The sequence below is a fragment of the Cajanus cajan genome, chromosome 2, assembly GCF_000230855.2.
Source record: "Cajanus cajan strain Asha chromosome 2, NIPB_CcT2T_4, whole genome shotgun sequence".
Lineage (NCBI taxonomy): Eukaryota > Viridiplantae > Streptophyta > Magnoliopsida > Fabales > Fabaceae > Cajanus > Cajanus cajan.
Window position 1 is genome coordinate 14,239,446 of NC_138518.1, and position 24,939 is coordinate 14,264,384.

The 24,939-nt window shown below is 36.4% G+C and overlaps 1 protein-coding gene across 3 annotated transcripts; it reads left to right on the forward strand.

Moving 5' to 3' along the window:
- Positions 1-1,839: 1,839 nt before the first annotated feature.
- LOC109814023 (uncharacterized) lies at positions 1,840-24,009 on the forward strand. Of its 3 annotated transcripts, XM_083067942.1 has the most exons (7): positions 1,910-2,368; positions 2,463-2,507; positions 2,593-2,886; positions 3,201-3,370; positions 6,747-8,319; positions 17,209-18,748; positions 23,779-24,009. In XM_083067942.1, exons 1-5 carry the CDS (start codon positions 2,143-2,145, stop codon positions 6,927-6,929), a joined length of 918 nt encoding a protein of 305 aa, XP_082924068.1. In that variant the 5' UTR covers positions 1,910-2,142; the 3' UTR covers positions 6,930-8,319; positions 17,209-18,748; positions 23,779-24,009. The 3 variants fall into 3 exon arrangements, with proteins under 3 accessions (XP_082924069.1, XP_082924070.1, XP_082924068.1); XM_083067944.1 differs by lacking the exon at positions 6,747-8,319 and having other exon boundaries at positions 1,851-2,368; XM_083067943.1 differs by lacking the exons at positions 6,747-8,319; positions 17,209-18,748; positions 23,779-24,009 and adding an exon at positions 3,858-4,382 and having other exon boundaries at positions 1,840-2,368.
- Positions 24,010-24,939: the final 930 nt, after the last annotated feature.

Here is a 24,939-nt window from a genome sequence, read left to right on the forward strand (position 1 = left end):
CAATTTACGTTTAAAAAAAATCTAAAGTTAGTTTTATATGTATAATCACCCAGATAATATCTCAATATAGGATATGTTTGGTTTCACGTCAGACATGTATAAAATCAATTTCATTGCATGCAAAATGGTCTGAATTATGTTTATTACATATTTTACGATTAGCAAAATTGATTTCAACATTTCAAATTTTGCATTCACTTGGAAGCAACTAGTAGTAGTTAATCAATTTTGAGATTTTATCTGTCCAAATTTATAATTCTCATTCAAAATCAATTTTAATAATAAGTTTTCAAACAATATTCAATATAAAAATCAAGTTCATATCTCTTGTCATCCAATCGAAAATCACGTTACTTTTATCTCATGTTTACTCAATTAATTTTATAAAATCATGTTAATTCAAAATCATTTATATTAACCCATATTCAAACACACAATGATTTCGTCAATTTGTTAAATATGTATATTACAAAACATTATTAAATAAAGAAAATTCCCAAAATCTTATCTCAAAAAAATGTAATTCTCCAATGATTTAATAATGTAAATGTAAAAAATAAAAATAAAAATAAAAAAATAAAAGTTATAGTATTATTTATAAATATAAAAAATAAAAAATAAAATAAAAAAGAGCGCTTAATCTTTAGTGTTCAAATTACCAAGAAAGATGTAAGCCATGTCATTTATGTTTACTATCTATTTTAAAGCTTCCCGGAAGCTTCTTTGTGAGCTTTCTGATGTAAGTTTATCATTGATAATCATCAAACATCTAATATAGTAGCTAAAGGAGAAGTTTCCTGAATTGGGTATAAAGAGTTTGTGTCTTTTCAAACAGAAGTTAATGATTTTGTGAGCTGGTATAGCATCCATTTGAATAAGTGATACACATTACGGCCTGTGTTGGCCTTTTTAAGTGCAAAACAACAAGAAGGGTAACCCACAAATGTAAACCTTTCTCTATCTGATTGCCGCAAATTCATAATCAAAAAGTGGCCACGTTTATTGTTTTGGCAATTTATGATGTAACTGATCAATTATATGCTGTAGTTCAGTAAGTTTGAAATATCCATATAAAAAAGAGTGTAAGATTAAAATATATCAAATTAAAGCATATATTCTATCTTTGAGTAAAAGAAATAAATATGACCATATATAATAAATGATCAAGATCAAAATATACAAGTCATGTGAGATTTTTATTAAAAAAAAATGTTATCATATTTTTGTTTTCTTTAGTTTTTCTTCCCATTTTTCATGCATAAAGATTTCAATCAATCATTGACATCTTTAACAAATGATTTTTAAGGTATATTCTAAAGCTAAGTTGATAAATTCAAGTATATCTATTTTTTTGTTAGTAAAATTATATTAGGTACGTGTAGGAGTGTTATAAGAAAGGATAAAACTCTTCTTTTAAAATTGTCTAAATTGATGGAATTTTGTGTGGCCCATAGATTGTAGTACCAACTACTACAGTATCCTAATTAATGGAACTAAGTGGGAAAATGTAGACAAATTTATACTTTGTCTTTCCTCAACAGAGAACCGTATAAAATCCAATTGTTTTTTTTTTTTGTATCCATTGATAAACTATATAAGAAAACAACCTTACCCGGCACAAGTTATGTCAAAGAATGCTAAAGTTACTGGTGCAGTACTATGACTTTAATGCAGAGATAAAAAATGATAAAAGTAAAGATAGGGTTGTAACACAGAAAGATATTTGAACGATAGTTGTATCCGAGAGATTCAAAAGATTTTTTTAACTATATTATTGATACAAAATATTCACTAAATTTAATTAATGTTTGTTGAAAAACTTGACGGGTCATTTATAATAAGGTTTTCTTTATCAATAACATTTTTTTCTATCCACAAAATTCGAACAAACTTTATTTTAAAAGATTGAATATAGTATCATACTGATCAACAATTTGTTGACGGAAATTCAAAAGGTAAAAGAGCAAATTGTGCCAGAACAAATTAAGTACAAAAGCTACATGCCACCTACACAAAAAGCTTCACCTTCTGAATTCTCAAGTTCTTTTATGGACATGTCATATAGCTGCATCCACCTTTAAGCCAGTGCAAATTTTAGTACACTACACACCTTGAGAACTTAAAAACCATTCTAACTCATTCATGGCCTCCACTGTGGAAATGCAACCATCTTATAGTTCCAGGAAACAAGATGATTCAGATTTCAACTTGACAGAATGGTCAGTGAAAGCTAGAATCAGTAGAGAGAACAGCAAGTCAAGAAGGTACTCAGCATCATATATAAGAAGCTTCAGAGAAGACACAAGGTCTTTTAGATCAAACATAACCATTTCCAGCACTGCTTCTTCTCCTGGATACCCTTTAAAAGGTGCATTTCTTTGTTCTCTCCAATTCAATGAGTTGATGAAAATTTTCTTTTTCCAACCTTTGGTTTCTCTCAATCTCTCCCAATTTTGTGACAGATGAAATAGACCCTTCAACCTATTCTTTCACCACTGCTCTTAAAGGTACCAGAGAATGAATAATTAGTATAGAGGGTTTATAAATATTAGCTGAATTTTTTTCAACCAATTGCATGGTGGTCCACTGCAGCATTGCAAGCAAGGTCAGGCTATAAAAGTTGGGAGTGCCTATCTCCAGAAGGGTTTGCCTTGAATTCCAAGTGGAATGAAGCTGAAAAATACATATGCAACCCCTTCTCAGGAGAGGTACCAATGGAGTGTTTATCTGCCAAAACTCTTAGTGGAAGATCATTTAGAAACTCAACAACAAACAAAATCACCATGTCTGCCCCTCTAGTCTATTCTTCAAGACAAATGCAAACAAAGACATCAACTTGCAATAGTTTCACACAAGAAGAATTAGCTCTTCATTTTCACATTCCAGGTTCACATACTTTAATAGTTTAATTATCATTATATTTCATAAATTTTACCTTTAAGTTTTTATAATTAAAAATATTTTATTTTAATTTATATATATATTGATTTTGTTTTCTTTTAGTTTATATAATTTTATAAACTTTATTTTTTTAGTCTATATAGAAATAAATGATTAAAACTAAAAAATAACTAAAATAATATAAATAGAAATTAAAAAATAAAATGTATGAAACTATAATGATTAAGATAGTTATATGCTTGCTTTAACTTTATGACATAGTTGTAAGGAACTTAACAAAACATGCTGATTCTATACAGAAAAAGGAAAAGAGGGAATGACAAGAGATGCAGGTACTCAAAGTACACCACCTCCTTATCTTAGTTCAAGCAACCCCAGCACTGATTTAACTCCATCCATCATAAAGAGACCAATAAATCTATCTGAAGAACCTCTAAATTCCAATACCAAAACTATAACTGAGGATAAGGTATGTGCTTCATTTTTCTTCCACTTTATTTTTCATGACTTGGTCAGAATCAGAATAATCTAATATATTCCAGTTATGATCTTAATATTTTAGCTTCAGATCCATTTTTCTTTGGTCCTTAAAGTGTCAAAGCCATTAATATTCCCCTTTTAATGACTAGCATTAAATGAAGATAAAAATAGTAACATTAAAAATGTGCTATTTTTAAAAATATGGTGATGCTTTACTTTTATGCCCTGTTTGTTATACTTAATCATCCCTTTTCCTATGAAGATATCGTGCTTACTTTTGAATAAAACCTTCTCTGTAATTCTTTTTGTTGTACCTTCACTGTAAATTTGATAATTTAGTGATTTAATTTGTTAAAATATGATCAGATGGTAAGTATAAAAATTTAAAATTTTGTTATTATATAGGTACATGTAATATTAATAAATTAATTCTTTTTTATCAAAATGACTAAAATGATTTCCTTTATCCTGTAAAGTTGAGTTGCTTACTTTCAGAAGACCCTACTATAATGCTGGATAAAATCAAGAAAGCATGGGGAAAAATGCATCTTGTGATAGGAACTCAAGCATCTCGATGCTAGAAAGAACAATAGCATGTCCTAAAAAAATTATTGCGACATTGATTAAAGGTTGAGTATATATCATTTTTATCACTACCTGACAAAGTACTAAAACCATACACAAAAAGTCAGCTCTATTGTATCATCTCTCAAAAGTTAAAATGCAAAATGAATAAAAAAAAATTATAAATAGATAGATCAATCGATAATAAATTGTTCTAGTTTAATCAATGATTTCAAATACAAGATACATGGATCAATTAATACGAGATTGTCTCGGTTTAATCAATAATTTCAAATTCAAATATTGGATCTATAATTATGTTAAATACTCAAAAAAAAAATTATTATTCATAATAGTCTTATCTAATTCGAATAATTTTTCCGTAAAAGATGTGAGTAATCTATTAAGAAAATTCATGAAGAAAAAAAAAAGAAGAAGAAACCTAGGCCAAGAGTGTGTTTTCCAAGATAAGAGAATCAAATCTAGTTGTCATATAATAGATTACAACCTTCCAATGTGAAATGTGTGGGCAGTACTAGATATATTGGTCCCTATCTCTGTTTCATGAGCACATGCCACTCTAGTTTTGGTCCCTTCATGCTCACCCCAAGTTGTCTGCTGTCTACACGTACACTTGCACTTGTCTGCTTTTTTGGGGAAGCAAGTTTTTCAAGTGATCATAAAATTTTCTTCACATGATAAGCCCTTTCAAAATTAACCATTCAATCCACCCTTTTTTCCTTCTTGAATGATTTAAGATACTTGTGCTATTTTCTTTCAGTGTAATTGTTTTCTTCCATGTTTCATATGAAGTCTCTAGAGATTTTGGAATCTAGGTAAATCATTTTGTCATTGATAATTAATGAAAACAATGCCTTCTCAATGCTAATAATACACTCTTTTTCTAACCCACTTTGTTATTTGTTTAAAATTTATTAAAAATAATAAAATTAAAAAAGAGTTGTTTATATTTTCTTTCATACCTTTTCTCTTTCTAGTATTCATGCAAAGGCTAATTAAGGAAATTTGACTATTTGAGTTTGACATGGGAAATGGACAAATGGTAACTGACATGTACTTTTTATTTATCTATTTATTTATTTTACCTTTTTCTGCGAATACATTTTACCCTCTTTTTATTGCATTGAAAATGGATACACGTGGGTGTAACTTGTTACTTGTTAGGTAGACCAAAACGTGACACTGAAAAATTGATAGTTTTCCCTTTTACGTTACAATAAAGATAATAAAGTTAATGTTAAAATACTTTTTTTAACTTTTTTACATTTTATTCTTTATAATTTAAAATAATTCTTTTGAGTTTTTATATTTATTATTTTCAATCTTTTATCTTGCTAGTCCCTAGATTTCTCATTTTTTCAGTTTTATAACAATGTTTCTGTTATCTTGATGTGACAAAACTTGAAAGAAATAATTATATAAATTAAAATAATTATTTTAAATTATAAAGATTAAAAGGTAAAGTAGAAGAAATTATAGAAAAAAAAATATTTTAACTTAAAGTTTAAATCTAAAATCTTGTTTAGATTATGATATTTGGAAATAATAAATAATTATTTTGATGGTAAACTCACCATAACTTGATACTCACCGTAGTTTTCTACCTTTAACTAAATAAATATCGATAAAATTGATTTTAAATTATTAATGCATTTGAAATGTAGGCTTAAATTAATCTAATCATAAATTTTGTAGTGATCACAAAATCATTTTTTTAAAACCAAATGGACATTTAACTTGTGCCAATTGAGTTAAATTAAGGAGAAGGTTCCCAAACTGTCCTTCAGTGTAGTACATTTGAGTGATTTCCCAAATCTTACGCACGTAGGGCCACACGTGTGGTTTGCAGGAAGTTACGTTTTCTAGTGACCCCGTTCCTATATACTAGGCACAATCTAAAATCATTTTATACACATAAAAATGGATAAAAAAATAGGATAGTGAGTGTAAAATTAAGAAAATAAAAATAAGTGAGATTGTTTAGTTGAAAAGAAAGAAAGTGAAAAGGAAGGATCCCATCTTTTTATTTATTTATTTATCTTTCATCTCTTATATATATATATATATATATATTATTTTTTATATATTTTTCTTTAATTAAATAACTAAATTTTTATTTTATTTTTTATCTATATTTTTCACTTTATTTTTCACCTATTTTTTTTCTTTCTACCAGACATAAACTACGAGTAAATTGTATTTAGTCAGCATGATCAATCTATTAGTGCATATAGAATATTAAATTTAAATTTTGTTATAATTATAGTAATTTTGAGTGATAATAAATAGATAAATTATATTTAAAACTTTATTATTTTAATAATAAAATAAATTATAGTTAATAATAAATAAATAAATATATTATATTTAATAATAAAATATTATTTTGATATATAACATGAGATTTTAAGTTGTTTAAAAATTAGAGAAAGATGTTTAATGGGTTGCTTAGCTAATTTACCACTAGTTTCAATTTTAGGTCTTATATCCAAGTGCATTAAATACTCAAACATTGAGAATAGAACTTGATACTCATAATAACTTTATTCAAACTCCGATTAAGGTAAAATGTACAAAACCTTTAATATTAATTCGATTCAAATCCTATTATTATTATTATTATTATTATTATTATAATAAATGAATAAGGGGAAGATGGTGTAATTGGAAAAAGTTGGCTAGCCAATAGAGTGACATTGATGAGAAATGATTGATGGAATTAAGAAGTAGAAGATAGCATGCAAACATGAGATTGATGTGAGGTGGAAATGCATGTGCAGGTGGAAGTGAAGGAAAAAGAAAGATGGGACACAAGAAAAGAAAAAGCAAGAGAAGTGAATGGTGAATGCATGAAGAAAGAAGAGCAAGTTTGCAGGCAAGGAGGGTGCTTTTCATGGATAAGGAAGAAAAGAGAGACAACAAGAAGGAAAAACATGTTTTTCATCCATTGCAAAGTTTGCTAGTGAAAGAAGCAGTGAAAAAATGGGGGTAAAAAAAAAAAAAAGAATAAAAAGAGTCTTCTCTTAATTTCTTTGGAATTCTCACTCAATTTTGCAGTGGTTATTAAATATGGGCAGAAATAGAATTGTTTTTAGAACAGTGGCAAAATTGAAGGTGTGTGGTACGTTTTCATGCTTGCGTATGCGTTACGTAATTCAATGATCATGCATTGTGTAATGATTTTTCTTGCGGTGAAACTTGGAGCTGGGCTCGGTGACTGCTCCACTCACGTCCACTTTTTTTTTTTTCTTTTAAGATTATTATTTTATTAACTAAATTATACTTTTCATATATTAAATCTAGAATTTTGATTTCTTTATTTTTTAATTTTTTAATTTTAGTCATTAAATATTTAATTATTGGTTGTTAAAATTGTAATTTTGATCATGATATAATATTTAGTAATATTTAGGTTAATTTATACTTATAATTTTTATTTTTATCTTATTTTATCACTTATTTGAGATAAAAATAAAAATAATTAATAAAATTTAGTCTATATATTATTAAATATTATTTGTCATGTCATTTATAGATATTTATGTAATAATTTTTAACATTAAGCGAATGAACACTAAATGGAGAAATCAAATTGCAGATTTTATAAAATTAGGAAACTAAAATTATAAAATTAAAAATAGATTATCAAAACTACATAATGAATTTTTTAAGAGGGAAAAAGTCCAATTTAGCCTTTTCCATTTCAACAAATTATTGATGCAAATGAAATTGTATTTATTCTTCTAAAATTATAAGGTTTAAATAAATAAAAGTAAAATTAATATATTTTTTAATTTTTTAATAGACAATTGATTATTATTTCATGTAACACTCCAGTTTTATTTCATTTTTAATTTTATTACATTGAGGGTATTTTGGTAAATTTTATAAATGTATAGGGGTGATTTAGTAGCTTGGAACGGGCTGTTCCGGAATTGGAACGGGCCGTTCCAACTACCAAAATTTATGCGAATTCGTTGCCCAGAACAGGCTGTTCTCAAGTTGGAATGGGCCGTTCTGGACTATTAAAAACTGCCTTTAACTCTAAGTGGGAACGGGCTATGGCAGTTGTGAGTAATAAATGCAACCAGAACGGACCGTTCTGGATTGAGAACGGGCCGTTCTGGGTGTGATTTTTACCCATGATTCAAGGGTCTAGAACGGGCCGTTCCGGCGAAGCTGGATGCCTATAAATTGAGCTCTCTGCCACTCCCAAAAAGGCACACCTTTCATTTTCTGATTTCTTTTCTTCTGCTCTCTCTTCTTTTCCCTCTACTTTCTGCTTTAGACCGAGGAGAACCCAGCGAGAGAGACCAACCAGATCTCGTATAAATTCAGCTTCTACATATCCAGGTACGGGGGAAAATGGAATTATTTATATGTAGAGTTACATGAGGGAATTGGGTAGAGGAAGAATCCCTTAGGATTATGAGCAATTTTATAATTATTTCTGTTTGGAGAATTATTGGTCTTATTTGATTATGTATGAATTTAGGATTATGAATATATGATTTATTTGTAAAAATGATACTCTGGGAGAGAGAACAAAATTATAGAAAAGTCCCTGTAGGCTAGGTTTTGAAAAAAATGGAATATTTCTGTTTGAGAAATTGATGACCCCCATTAGATTCTGTATGTGTTGAGGATTAGAAATACATATTTAATTTGTAAGAATGATGATCTGAGAGGGAGAACGAAACTGTAGAAAAGTGTCTGTGAGTTAGGTTTTGGAATAATTAGGGGTTTTACTGTTTATGTTAAAATTATATTAAATTGATAATTCTATTGATTATTATATTAATTTATGAATGTTATTACTATATTACTTGATAAAATTGATGACTTAGATATGAATTGCTTGAGATGTATGAAACCCATTATTTTGGACTTATCTGATGCGTGTATGTAATTGAACTATGAGATGTTGTGTGGAATGTGAATGAGATGTGATTGTGGTTCTTCACACCTATGACCAGGGGTGAGCACGGCCCGAGATTGTGATGTGGGTATCGTGACCTTGGTTAACATGTCAGGGGTGAGCACGACCCTAGGTTAGGGGTAACGTGACCTTGGCACAGTGTTATATCAGGGGTGAGCACAACCTTAGATTGTTATATGGGTATCGTGACCTTGAATAACATGTCGGGGGTGAGCACGACCTTGGGCTAGATATGCTACAGGGGAATCGTGACCTTGGCACAGTGTTATATCAGGGGTGAGCACGACATTGAATTGTTAAATGGGTAGTGTGACCTTGGCATAGTGTGAAGTGCAAATTCGTGTGATTGAGAATTATGACGCTGTCGCCACCCGCCGAAACGGACATTGGCATTCGCGACGATGGTCGGACTCTTTTTAGTTTTGAAAAATGATGGATTGTTAGAACGACTTATTCTCAAACTGAGACCTCATCGAACTAACAATTTTGTTAAATGATTCTCACCAATCCATGTTAATCCCAAACGGGACCCTCCATGGATTAGTGGTTTTCGCAAAAAGGGGTTCTTGGAGTCGCCACCAATGTTTTACTCAAAACATTGAAAAAAGACATAAGGCAATTGATTTTCGCAAATCAACTTTGGCCATTACAACCAGAGTTGGGTAAGGGAGTCGATTACGTGCGGGGAAGGTGTTAGCACCCCACAACGCCCCTTTTGGGTTCCCTATGACGGATTATTTCATAAATAATAGCGTAAAATTATTAAACTACCCCTATTTATTGGAACGATTATAAGTAAACTATCTACATGATGAAAGCTTTAAACGTGCAATGCAACAATCAAAAAAACGGTAAAAGAAAGGATTTGGAAAGAAACCTTCGAAGCGTGCTTTTATATATTCAAAAAGGAATCTAGGAGGCTTTTTGGCGCTCCTTCCCACTACACGTTCGCTCGCTCCTTTCCCTAAAAATAATGTTTACTATGGAAATCAAAGAGATTTCCCTTCGACTTATTCGAGTCTCAAGCTAATGGCTCGTGAACTCAAGAACTTAGTCGGATCGGCTCCCGGAGAGATTTCTAGGGCAGAGAATAGCTCAAAAACCCAAGAATACTCAGCCAGAGGGTGGAGGAATGCTCCAAAAGTGTGGAAGGACGAGCCAATGACGTCCTATTTATAGGATTGAGGCGCAGTACGGCCTAGGGGGTCAATACGGCCCGTACTGAGTTTTTGAACTACAGTACGGCCGTATTGAATTTGGTACGGCCGTACTGAAGTTCAAAAACTTCAGTACGGCCGTATTGATTTCACTACGGCCGTATTGTAGTTCAAATGGCTCAGTACGGCCGTACTGAACCTCTAGGAGGGTGTATTGAGCTCCAATCCTCACATACCCTTATTCTAAGCTACTCTAAGACTTCTAGACCTACAAAGAATCATCCTAGGGTCTTCCAGGAGTCCTTCCGGCTGACTTTCCTTCGGTCTTCGAGAGTCTTTGAGTCTTATTTCCGACCCGGACAATTTTAGGGGTCTACAGCTGCCCCCCCTTTACTTAGTCGAACGGCTTTTTTTGGTGTACCGGTTGACAAGTAAAGGAGTTGACCCAATTGTCCGGGGAGTAAGCCATCCTTCCGACTTGTAGTGTCTTCAGGTGAGAAAAATTGTTGAGTAGCCTCTCCAGGTTGAGTTTGTCCTCTCCAGGGTGAGTATTAGTCGTCGCCTCTCCAGGCTCGTGCATACCTCGGTGTTTCTGACGACCTCGGTAGCGTGAGTTTGCCCTCTCCAGGGTCTGCATGCCTCCGTGTTTCTGACGACGTTGGCAGCTGCATACCTCCGTGTTTCTGACGACGTCGGTAGCTGAGTATTAGTCGTCGCCTCTCCAGGCTCGTGCATACCTCGGTGTTTCTGACGACCTCGGTAGCGTGAGTTTGCCCTCTCCAGGGTCTGCATGCCTCCGTGTTTCTGACGACGTTGGCAGCTGCATACCTCCGTGTTTCTGACGACGTCGGTAGCTGAGTATTAGTCGTCGCCTCTCCAGGCTCGTGCATACCTCGGTGTTTCTGACGACCTCGGTAGCGTGAGTTTGCCCTCTCCAGGGTCTGCATGCCTCCGTGTTTTTGACGTCGTCGGTAGCTGAGTATTAGTCGTCGCCTCTCCAGGCTCGTGCATACCTCGGTGTTTCTGACGACCTCGGTAGCGTGAGTTTGCCCTCTCCAGGGTCTGCATGCCTTCGTGTTTCTGACGACGTTGGCAGCTGCATACCTCCGTGTTTCTGACGACGTCGGTAGCTGAGTATTAGTCGTCGCCTCTCCAGGCTCGTGCATACCTCGGTGTTTCTGACGACCTCGGTAGCGTGAGTTTGCCCTCTCCAGGGTCTGCGGTTTGCCCTCCCCAGGGTTGCATACCTCCGTGCTTCTGGTCACTTTGGTAGCGTGAGTTTGCCCTCTCCAGGGATTTGTGATGATTTTGTCTCCACAGTCCACGATGCTGCTTCGACGGTTGTTTTTGATTTTGGTGCCGCTGAGGGCTGGATAACGCAGGGATCCGTCTAGGGGATGTGCAGTTACTCATAGGTTCTTGTGTCCCAACTTTCCATTGCGTAGTTGGTGCCCACTGGGGAAATTCTGATTCCTTGGGGATGCAGACACAAAGATGCTCTTTCTGAGGTGAGCGATGCCTTATGATTGGCTGACGTCCTTTCGACGTTGGTGGAGTATCCCGGTTATCCTTATTCGGGTGACTTTTTTGATTTTCTGGTTTTGTTGCCTCTGCGTAGGCTGTTATCCGCTGGGGGATTCTGTCGTATTGATCTTGATTGGCCTCTTCTGTTAGGCGGATTATCTTGACGTTCGGTGTTTAGCTGAATACCGAATTCCGCTTGGGGAATGGTTATTGATCTTTTCGGATTTTCTCTTTTTGAAGGAGTGCCTCTGAGTAGGCGAATGGGGATTGAGGATCTTATGTATCCCAGAGTATTATTTAGAAAGCCTCTTCAGGCTTAGCTTCACTCGTCGCTCGAGTTGGAAAGCTATCTTCCACTGAGGAAGTCTAAGTCCTTTGACTCGGATATTTTGTTTGGATGATCATGCTTCCATTGGGGAATCTTGCTGATCTTGCTCTGATAGCTTTCACTGGGAATTCGGCCCAAGAGTGCAAGCTGAGATGTCTCTGGGGAGTATTATTTCGGCAAGCCTCTCCAGGCTCAGTTATTCTGTACGATTGTTGGATTTTCTGAATTTTTTTTGCCTTTTTTGTCGATTTTTCGGCTTTTTCTGTTGGCTGCTGTCATACACAAGAAATTTTTCCTATTTTTCTATTTTATGCGACTGCCTCATGATAAGGTCTTTGAATGTGCAACTAATGTGTGTGATGCACAAAATGCAAGTTTAATCATTTTGTTAATGTTTTTTTTTTTTTTTTTTTTTTAAATGAATGGCTCTCCCTATCCTCCTCTTCTTGGAGGAATTTCTGTCGTCGATGTGAGGGAGGATTTCTGTGAGCCTCTTACGCAGGAGATTACGGATTTTATAGGAACCCCTCCAACTTTCTTTATTGACCGATTATTAAAGGAATTTCGTACAATTTTTTTTTTTTTTCAATAAACAGAGAATAAGTGATCTTCCAGTACACCTATCATCTGTATGCATGTATGCGGTATGATGCACCTAATTCTATTTGATTTATTTTTCAAAAGAATTAACCGATGCGTTTCTTTGCTTGGATTTTTGCCATTCCTCTAGAAGGGCTGCGCGCTACCGATTTTTGTAACCGAGGAATGATGCGTGTTATATCGAGATTGGTGCCATCAACCCAGTGATCCTTCCCTTCCTTTAGAAGACGTATCAACCTTCCTATTGACCACTATATCTCCATGTTTCCACTAGATTATTCTAAAATCGTTTGGGACAAGAGAAAAGAAAGGAAAGATATTTTTGTTCAAAAGTTTGTGTTTTAGAGGGGATTATTATTGTTTTGAAAATGGTTTTTGTAAGAATGGCTGGCCAAGGTAGGCTCATGTGTTTAGGCTTGTTTGATTAAACACTTATAAAGTTAAGAAAGTCTTGTTATTGACGTTGTGATTCGACAACTTAGATAGTTTCCCTTGAACCTTTCTTTTTGAATTCAGCTCATGGTACCATCATGGATTTCTTTTGCTTTTTGATTGTCCTTATTTTTGCCTAAAACACCCCTTTGTGGCGTCTCAGCGGACCTTTGTTTTTGTTCATTTTTGCAACCCTAATTTTTGCCTAGGTCACCCTTTCGTGGGATTCCTAGCGGGTTCTTTGCTCTTATTTTTGCGCAGCCCCCTTTTTGGGTTTCCTGCCGAGCTTTTTTTGTTTTTAGGATTTTGTCCTTAAAGGATTTCTTTTTTATCCATGATGGCACTTGTCGAGGCCAAGGAAAGGTGCTCCAAGTTGTCACACACACTTCCACATAAAAATGATGCGGGTTTATTGTTATTAAGACGATTTTAACCTCATTCATGCTTATTCAAACAGGGTTAAAAATAATGTGGTCTAGAAATTTATTGCAAGCAAGAAAAGAAGCAATAAGAACTAATAAAGAACGATTTTATTATAATTCTAGCGGAAACATGTGCCCTATCGAGGCTCGGGGGTCGGGCTGTCCCCGAGGAGTGATCTCTAACAGTCATCAGGTCTATACATCCCTATCGGAAGAAGAAGAGCACTTGATGACGACGACCGGCCTTGACGCTTGTGAACCGACCTTCCTAAAGATCTGGCTTAAAGAACGTCGAGAAGGATCTTGGTTCCTCTTCGTCCTTTGATCTTTATTAGGGTTGTATCCTAACCCTTGTTTCCCCGGATTATCCTTAATAATGGGTAGCTCGGGAATTCCTTGGGAATCCTTGCCAAGTCCTTGTCCAGGCAAGTATCCGTTCTTGGTGAGCATGTAGGCTACCTTCTTCATTTCTCGGGGAAACGTTTCGACATTGGCAATCTCCAATGCTTGGAAGGCGGTCTCTAGAGCTTCCTCTGCTGCATCCACGTAAGGTATGGCAGATGGCTTGCTGATGAGTATGTCATCTTCGGCTTGTACGGTCACCAACTTGTCACCCACTATGAATTTGACTTTCTGGTGGAGCGTAGAGGGAACAGCTTTCGCATCATGAATCCAAGGTCGGCCGAGGAGACAGCTGTACGCGGGAGTAATGTCCATCACTTGAAATTCGACATTAAAGATGGTGGGTCCAATTTGGATTGGAAGATTAATTTCTCCCACCACTTCTCTTTTAGAACCGTCGAAAGCTCGGACGATCATGTTGCTCGGGCGCATTTGGATTCCCTTGATTGCCACTTGATCGAACGTTCTTTTTGGCATCACATTCAAGGAAGATCCATTATCCAACAAGACTTTAGCGATGTGATATTCCTTACACTTTACAGAGATGTGCAAGGGCTTGTTGTGGTTCGGTCCCTCAGCGGGGATTTCTTCATCGGTGAAAGTGAGGTGATCATTAGCCGTGATGTGACTAACAATCCCCTCAAACTTGTCTTGGGAGATAGTGTGCGACACGTATGCCTCGTTCAAGACTTTCAACAGAGCTTGCCGATGCGGTTCGGAGCATAGGATCAACGACAACAGAGTAATCTTTGCTGGCGTCTTATGAAGTTGATCCACGATGGAGTACTCGCTCTGTCGGATATATTTTAACAGCTCGTCAGTCTCCTCCTCGGATTCTTTATTTTCCTCGATTTTCTCTTTTTCTTTTTCCTTTCCTTTATTCTTGGGAGCTTTATCATGAAGATCTTCGGGAGTGTAGATCCTGCCACTCCTAGTCATGCCCCCAAGTCCAGCGATGTTAGAGATATCGCTGTCGGCAGAAGAATGGATGTCGTATATCCATGGCACAGCCTTATTCGATTCGTAGGAAAAAGGTCTTGGAGCAGTGATCTTCAACGGTGTCGGACCTTCCCCTTTATTCGTCTTGATTACCAACAACGGAGTTGATGTGCGTTCGCTTGGCGCGGTTGTTGGCTTACACTTAATAACAAACGGCATGCGATCCATTCTGAACATACGCATCGCTTAATCCTTTCTTTTTATTACTATTATTAATGAATTACTAGGAGGGATGTATGCAAATGAATGACTATGAAATGCACCTAGATCCCTCCATGATCTTCGATAAGAATGCATGATATGAGATGATGGCGTTGAATATGCATGCATTGTGTTTATTCAACTAAGCATTATCATGTTTTCAGGATGCTCCTAAGATGATGCATGATATTGCTTGGTTTGGATAAATAACTTTTTTTTTGGGTATTTTGTTTTTTATATTTTTTTGGGTGAAAAGGGAAACTACCTACATGAATGTGATGAGGGTAGATGTTAACACCATGTAATGGAAGATTCTTATTCCTATTTATTCTTATTCTAAAAGGGGAATGTTGTATGTTTAAAGAATGCAATGTATGCTCAAACAATGTCACATAAACAATGCACAAACAATTCACTCATCCACGAACAGTCACGAGCGAATCACGAGGTAGGGGTATCCTGCAGACAATTGCATATTCAAGGAGGTTCTAACTGTTCTCACCGGTCTAAGGCCCCCAAGGTGCCCCCATTATAGGGACCCAATCCCTTTCGTCGTAAGTCGATGGAAAGCTCCAACGCACTGTCGGACTTGAGTTCATGGTTTTCACCTTGAGTGATGCTTTCCGACAACGGTCTACGGGCACCTATAGACCCATTCGACAACCGGCCGTACTAGCATCCACTCCCTATGGCTTTCCACTCATGCCCCCGGGTATAGAGGGAACTGTTGTGTGCAAAGGTTCGTGTGCAGTTTATATTTCAAACAATTGCGAAAATTTAAACACCCAACAATTATTAAAGCCAATTAGGTAAAACATATTATCGTACAAGCGAGGGGTAATGAAGTAATTTTAAACTATCATTTTAGAAATAATCCATCACTAAATGGGACTGACTCTCGAGGCTTCCCCAGCAGAGTCGCCATCTGTCGCCACCCGCCGAAACGGACATTGGCATTCGCGACGATGGTCGGACTCTTTTTAGTTTTGAAAAATGATGGATTGTTAGAACGACTTATTCTCAAATTGAGACCTCATCGAACTAACAATTTTGTTAAATGATTCTCACCAATCCATGTTAATCCCAAACGGGACCCTCCATGGATTAATGGTTTTCGCAAAAAGGGGTTCTTGGAGTCGCCACCAATGTTTTACTCAAAACATTGGAAAAAGACATAAGGCAATTGATTTTCGCAAATCAACTTTGGCCATTACAACCAGAGTTGGGTAAGGGAGTCGATTACGTGCGGGGAAGGTGTTAGCACCCCACAACGCCCCTTTTGGGTTCCCTATGACGGATTATTTCATAAATAATAGCGTAAAATTATTAAACTACCCCTATTTATTGGAACGATTATAAGTAAACTATCTACATGATGAAAGCTTTAAACGTGCAATGCAACAATCAAAAAAGCGGTAAAAGAAAGGATTTGGAAAGAAACCTTCGAAGCGTGCTTTTATATATTCAAAAAGGAATCTAGGAGGCTTTTTGGCGCTCCTTCCCACTACACGTTCGCTCGCTCCTTTCCCTAAAAATAATGTTTACTATGGAAATCAAAGAGATTTCCCTTCGACTTGTTCGAGTCTCAAGCTAATGGCTCGTGAACTCAAGAACTTAGTCGGATCGGCTCCCGGAGAGATTTCTAGGGCAGAGAATAGCTCAAAAACCCAAGAATACTCAGCCAGAGGGTGGAGGAATGCTCCAAAAGTGTGGAAGGACGAGCCAATGACGTCCTATTTATAGGATTGAGGCGCAGTACGGCCTAGGGGGTCAATACGGCCCGTACTGAGTTTTTGAACTACAGTACGGCCGTATTGAATTTGGTACGGCCGTACTGAAGTTCAAAAACTTCAGTACGGCCGTATTGATTTCACTACGGCCGTATTGTAGTTCAAATGGCTCAGTACGGCCGTACTGAACCTCTAGGAGGGTGTATTGAGCTCCAATCCTCACATACCCTTATTCTAAGCTACTCTAAGACTTCTAGACCTACAAAGAATCATCCTAGGGTCTTCCAGGAGTCCTTCCGGCTGACTTTCCTTCGGTCTTCGAGAGTCTTTGAGTCTTATTTCCGACCCGGACAATTTTAGGGGTCTACAGACGCGATGACGATGCATGGTTGATTGAATTACGTTATGTTGAAATATTTATGAATATTAAGTTAATATGTTGTGCTTTCTCATGTGCCATATATATACATGTTTTCTTTTCTCACCGTACGATTTGTGGATGTTTTAGGTGAGGAAGATCCGGCTTGAGTGGCATCTAGGATGCCAACAGTTGAATTGTGGGTGTGCTCTGATATTGTGACATCAGGGCAGAGAATTCTAAGATATAGATTTTTATATGTATTTTGAGTTATACCTTGTCTTTTGAAAACAATTTGTAAACATTTAAATTTTACCTTCCAAGTTTTATTTCTAGTTATTTTGGATATTGAAGAAAGAACAATTATGAAGTTTTTTTTGTGAACCCTTTTACCAACGTTGATAATTTTATTCTTTAGTTTATTTACATGATTAATATTTATACATGAGTTGGGGTAGTAAGGGTGTCACATTTAGTGGTATTAGAGTAGGTCGATCCAATCGACCGTGAGTTATGAGTCTACTATGCTTGTTTGGTAGATAATTGATGGAATGAATTGATTGTGGAATTTGTTGATATGTTAGTGCTATGATTGATTAAGTTTGTTGTTTACTTATAGTATAATTGGTAACTTTTCTGGTAATCAGAAAAGTAATGGTAGGAGGTAGGAACGATCGTGCAATCACTGATGCTTTACAAGTGATGGCTCAGGCTCTTGGTAATATGAACCAACAACTAGAGGTAGATTGGTTGGAGAGATTCCAGCGAAATAATCCACCAAGTTTCTGTGGGGGTTATAATTCTGATGGAGCTGCTGACTAGATTTTTGAAGTTGAAAAGATATTCCAAGCTATGGGATGTCCTTTGATACAAAAGGTGACTTTGGCTGCCTTCATGCTTTCTAGAGAGGCTGGCATCTGGTGGCAAGGTGCTTTACAAAGAATGATAGTTGCAGGTACCCAAGTGAACTGGGAGAATTTCAAGCGGCTATTCTTGGAGAAATACTTTCCCCGAGATGTGAGACATAAGAAACAGGTGGAATTCCTTGAATTGAAGCAAGGAGAGGATTCTGTGGCTGAGTATGTGACTAAGTTTGAAGACTTGGTCAGATTTTGTCCCATGTATGATGGTGTGGGCAATGAGGAGGACAAATGTGTGAAGTTTGTGAGTGGTTTTCGCCCCAAGATTAAACAAGTTTTCAATTATCAAGGGATCACTCACTATCATGAATTGGTAAACAAGTGCCGAGTATATGATGAGGACAACCGTGCTAGGGTAACTCATTATAAGAGTAGAGGACCCATGAGGAATAATAAGTTTGGTTCGTCTAGTAAGAGTAAACCTTACACCAAGTCTGCTGGGGACTAAAGTTCTAAGGTGAATAATCAAGGTTATGTGCAACAAAGGAGCCAAGTTCCCACGGCTAGCCAAACTTCTAGAGGGGGAAGTGTGGGTTCTATTCCACACAACAACTGCTACAACTGTGGGAAGCCAGGTCATAGGGCATATGAATGTTCGTTGCCCAAAGTAATAACGTGCTTCAAATGTCAAGAGAAGGGACATAGAGCTCGTGATTGCCCCAAGAACAAGACAACAGAGGTTGGAGGGAGTGCTAGTAAACCTCGAGCGACAGGAAGGGTGTTTGCCTTGAGTGGTGCTAAAGCTTCGAAATCCAAAGACTTAATCCAGGGTATGTGTTTCATCAATGGAACTCCTCTAATTATTTTGTATGACTCTGGTGCGACTCACTCTTTTATATCACATGCGTGTGTGTCCAAATTAAAATTACTTGTTTCTTCCTTGTCTTTTGAATTAATAGTAGAGACACCAACTAGTGATTCAGTGTCTACTTCTGATGTCTGTTTAAAGTTTCCTTTGATTATTGATGGTAGAGATTTCATGGTTGACTTAATTTGTTTGCCTCTAAGTCAGCTAGATGTTATTCTGGGTATGGACTGGTTATCTTCGAATCATGTCCTTTTGAATTGTGCTGATAAATCTATTGTTTTTGGTGAGCCTGTTGAAAAAGTGAGTAAGGATTATTTGACTGCCAACCAAGTTAAGGTATTTTTACAAGAGGATGCCCAAGTGTACATGTTGTTAGCTTCTTTGAATTCTGAGAGTAATGTTTTGGTGAATGAACTACCTGTTGTGTGTGACTTTTCAGATGTCTTCTCTGATGATATGTCTAACTTACCACCTAGAAGAGAAGTAGAATTTTTCATAGACTTAGTACCAGGAACAAGACCTATTTCTATTGCACCTTATAGGATGTCACCCGTAGAGTTAGTGGAGCTTAAGAAACAAATAGAAGACTTGTTGGAGAAGGGGTTTGTGAGGCCTAGTGTATCACCTTGGGGAGCACCCGTACTCTTAGTCAAGAAGAAGGATGGTAGCATGAGATTGTGTGTAAATTATCGCCAGTTGAACAAGGTGACCATTAAGAATAAATATCCATTGCCTAGGATAGATGATCTTATGGACCAGTTGGTGGGTGCTTGCGTATTTAGTAAAATTGATCTTAGATCGGGGTACCATCAGATTAAAGCTAAGGGTGAGGATGTACCTAAGACAACATTTAGGACTCGTTATGGACATTATGAGTATCTAGTAATGCCTTTTGGTGTGACGAATGCTCCTGCAATTTTTATGGATTACATGAACCGAATTTTTCATCCGTACTTGGATAAATTTGTAGTTGTCTTCATAGATGACATACTAGTTTATTCCAAGACTAAAGAGGAACATGAGGAACACTTAAAGGTAGTACTTCAAACCCTCAGGGAGAGACAACTTTATGCCAAGTTGTCTAAGTGTGACTTTTGGCTAGAGGAGGTGAGTTTCTTAGGACATGTGATTTCGAGTGGGGGTATAGTAGTAGATCCATCTAAAGTTGAGGCGGTGCTTAAGTGGGAAACACCTAAGTCAGTTAGTGAGATTAGGAGTTTCCTTGGATTGGTTGGATACTATAGAAGATTCATAGAGGGATTCTCTAAATTAGCATTACCCTTGACAAGTTTAACTAGGAAAGGAGTTGTGTTTGTATGGGATAGTAAATGTGAGAATACTTTCCGAACCCTTAAGGAGAAGTTGACTAGTGCACCTATTTTAGTGTTGCCTGACCTTAGTAAGACTTTTGTGGTTTATTGTGACGCTTCTAAGATGGGTTTGGGTGGAGTGTTAATGCAAGAGGGAAAGGTCGTATCTTATGCATCTAGGCAATTGAAAATACATGAGAAGAATTACCCTACCCATGATCTTGAATTAGTAGCTGTGGTATTCACACTTAAGATTTGGAGACATTATTTGTATGGTTCAAAATTTGAGGTGTTTAGTGATCATAAGAGTCTTAGGTATTTGTTTGACCAAAAGGAATTAAATATGAGGCAAAGGAGATGGTTAGAGTTCCTTAAGGATTATGATTTTGATCTTAGTTATCATCCGGGCAAAGCCAATGTGGTGGCTAATGCTTTAAGTAGGAAATCTTTGCATTTGTCTTCTCTTATGATTAGGGAGATGGACCTTTTGGCTCAATTTAGAGACTTGAGTTTGACTTGTGAGGTGACCCCTAGTAGTGTGAGACTAAGTATGACTCGGGTGACTAGTGAGTTGTTGAGAGAAATTGGAGAAGCACAGTTAGTGGATTCATTTCTAGTGGCTAGACGTGATGCTATAGGACAAGGTGTTGGAGGAGAATTTACCTTGGGTGTAGATGGAGTGTTAAGACTTAAAGACCGAGTGTGCGTGCCTAGTGACCCTACACTTAGACGTTTGATCCTAGAGGAAGGTCATAGGAGCAAGCTTAGTTTTCACCCAGGAGCAACTAAGATGTATCAAGACCTTAGGAAGATATTTTGGTGGCCTAGGATGAAGAAAGATATAGCTGAATTTGTGAGTGCCTGTTTAGTGTGTCAGAAGGCTAAGATAGAACATCAGAAACCTTCAGGACTACTTCAGCCTTTGAGTATACCCGAGTGGAAGTGGGATAGCATTTCTATGGATTTTGTAGTTGCTTTGCCTAGGACTAGGAAAGGGCATGATTCCATTTGGGTTATAGTTGATAGGTTGACTAAGAGTGCACATTTCTTACCTATTAACATTAGGTATTCTCTAGAGAGATTGGCTGGACTGTATATTGATGAGATTGTGAGATTACATGGGATACCATCTAGCATAGTTTCAGACAGAGACCCTAGATTCACCTCTAGGTTTTGGGAGAGCCTACAACGAGCTTTAGGGACCCAACTTAGACTTAGTTCAGCTTACCACCCTCAAACTGATGGTCAGACTGAGAGGACTATTCAATCTTTAGAGGATTTGCTTAGAGCCTGTGTGTTGGACCAAGGGGATAGTTGGGATAGTCTTTTACCTTTGATAGAGTTTACCTGTAATAATAGTTACCACTCTAGTATAGGTATGGCACCTTATGAAGCCTTGTATGGTAGGAGATGTAGGACCCCTTTGTGTTGGTGCGAGCCTGGTGATAATGTTATCTTAGGACCTGAGATTGTGCAACAAACCACTAATAAGGTTAGATTGATACAAGAGAGGATGAGGACAGCTCAGAGTAGACAGAAAAGTTATGCTGACAGGAGAAGGAAGGACTTGGAATTTCAAGAAGGTGACCATGTGTTCTTGAAAGTCACTCTGTGGACTGGGGTTGGCAGGGCATTAAAATCCAGAAAACTTATTCCTCGATTTATTGGTCCTTTCCGAATTCTAAAAAGAGTCGGTAGTGTTGCCTACCAAATTGCTTTGCCTCCTAATCTGTCAAATCTCCATGATGTTTTCCACATTTCCCAACTTCGGAATTACATTCATGATCCTTCGCATGTGATTGAGTCGGATCATCTTGAGGTTAAGGAGAACCTAACTGTGGAAGCTACCCCGGTGAGAGTTGAGGATCGAATGGTGAAGCAACTTAGGGGTAAGGAAATTCCTTTGGTGAAAGTTATTTGGGGAGGAGCTACATCTGAAAGTGCTACTTGGGAGCTAGAGGAGAAGATGAAAGCATTATATCCATTTTTATTTGCTTCAGGTAATTTCGAGGACGAAATTTTTAAAGGGAGGGGAGAATTGTAACACCCCAGTTTTATTTCATTTTTTATTTTATTAAATTGAGGGTATTTTGGTAAATTTTATAAATGTATAGGGGTGATTTAGTAGCTTGGAATGGGCTGTTCCGGAATTGGAACGGGCCGTTCCAAACTACCAAAATTTATGAGAATTCGTTGCCCAGAACGGGCCGTTCTCAAGTTGGAACGGGCCGTTCTGGACTATTAAAAACTGCCTTTAACTCTAAATGGGAACGGGCCTGGAATGGGCTATGGCAGTTGTGAGTAATAAATGCAACCAGAACGGGCCGTTCTGGTTTGAGAACGGGCCGTTCTGAGTGTGATTTTTACCCATGATTCAAGGGTCCAGAACGGGCCGTTCCGAATTTGGAACGGGCCGTTCCGGCGAAGTTGGATGCCTATAAATTGAGCTCTCTGCCACTCCCAAAAAGGCACACCTCTCATTTTCTGATTTCTTTTCTTCTGCTCTCTCTTCTTTTCCCTCTACTTTCTACTTTAGACCGAGGAGAACCCAGCGAGGGAGACCAACCAGATCTCGTATAAATTCAGCTTCTACATATCCAGGTATGGGGGAAAAAGGAATTATTTATATGTAAAGTTACATGAGGGAATTGGGTAGGGGAAGAATCCCTTAGGATTATGAGCAATTTTATAATTATTTCTATTTGGAGAATTATTGGTCTTATTTGATTCTGTATGAATTTAGGATTAAGAATATATGATTTATTTGTAAAAATAATGCTCTGGGAGAGAGAATGAAATTATAAAAAACTGCCTGTAGGCTAGGTTTTGAAAAAATTGGAATATTTCTGTTTGAGAAATTGATGACCCTATTAGATTCTGTATGTGTTGAGGATTAGAAATACATATTTAATTTGTAAGAATGATGATCTGAGAGGGAGAACGAAACTGTAGAAAAGTGCCTGTGAGTTAGGTTTTGAAATAATTAGGAGTTTTACTGTTTATGTTAAAATTATATTAAATTGATAATTCTATTGATTATTATATTAATTTATGAATGTTATTACTATATTACTTGATAAAATTGATGACTTAGATATGAATTGCTTGAGATGTATGAAACCCATTATTTTGGACTTATCTGATGCGTGTATGTAATTGAACTATGAGATGTTGTGTGGAATGTGAATGAGATGTGATTGTGGTTCTTCACACCTATGACCAGGGGTGAGCACAGCCCAAGATTGTGATGTGGGTATCGTGACCTTAGTTAACATGTCAGGGGTGAGCACGGCCCTAGGTTAGGGGTAACGTGACCTTGGCACAATGTTATATCAGGGGTGAGCACGACCTTAGATTGTTATGTGGGTATCGTGACATTGAATAACATGTCGGGGGTGAGCACGACCTTGGGCTAGATATGCTACAGGGGAATCGTGACCTTGGCACAGTGTTATATCAGGGGTGAGCACGGCCTTAAATTGTTAAATGGGTAGCGTGACCTTGGCATAGTGTGAAGTGCAAATTGGTGTAATTGAGAATTATGACGCGATGACGATGCATGGTTGATTGAATTACGTTATGTTGAAATATTTATGAATATTAAGTTACTATGTTGTGTTTTCTCTTGTGCTATATATATAAATGTTTTCTTTTCTCACCGTACGATTTGTGGATGTTTTAGGTGAGGAAGATCCGGCTTGAGTGGCATCTAGGATGCCAACAGTTGAATTGTGGGTGTGCTCTAATATTGTGACATCGGGGCAGAGAATTCTAGGATATAGATTTTTATATGTATTTTGAGTTATACCTTGTCTTTTGAAAACAATTTGTAAACATTTAAATTTTACCTTCCAAGTTTTATTTCTAGTTATTTTGGATATTGAAGAAAGAACAGTTATGAAGTTTTTTTGTGAACTTTTTTACCAACGTTGATAATTTTATTCTTTAGTTTATTTATATGATTAATATTTATATATGAGTTGGGATAGTAAGGGTGTCACACTTCATGTCATTCTAAGAAACATTTTTTTATAATCCTTCGTACATTGACATCTTCTAGTTTGAACGGATATAAGTTCCAAATTATGATATTCATAACTCATTAATACTGAAGATGAAAACTCATTTACTGGTTTAATAAAAAATCCATCACATATTAATACATGTTTATATGGTGTCTTAAATATTAATGAAAGTGTTGACTTTAAAATTGTAATGTGTAATTTAAAAATATCAAATATCACTTTCATCACATTCCTTTAGGATACATAACTTTTTTATTTCAAGAGTTTTTTTTTTGGTTCGTCCCTGGAGTATTCAGGGCCGATAGCAGTGACTAATCTCCTCGCTATGTTGGAGGCACCTCAAAGGGTGGGATAGCTGGCCCCAAGATTTTACGCGGCTGCATACACAAGGCAGGATTCGAACCCCTGATCTCGCTTAAGTGTGGATCAACCCCTACTGCTGAACCACACGCTTGGGATTTTTTATTTCAAGAGTTATCACCATGAGTATGACTGAAAAAATCTTGAGAAATCATTATCACAATTTTAATGTTATATTTTATTTCTTTTGAAGGTATATTTTACATACTAATGTTATAAATAATCCAAAAAAATCTTAGGTTATGTTTAGATTGGAAATTTTATAATTTAAGATACTAGAAATTTTAATTGTTTAATTTAAATTTATTTATTTTATAGTTATTTTGACCAAATAACATAATTCAAAATTTTAAATTTCAAATAATTAATTAAGAGAATACAATTTATATTTCACCATATGCAGAATTATTTTTTAATATTTAAAAATTTCAATATTAAATTTTATCAAAAAAGTATTA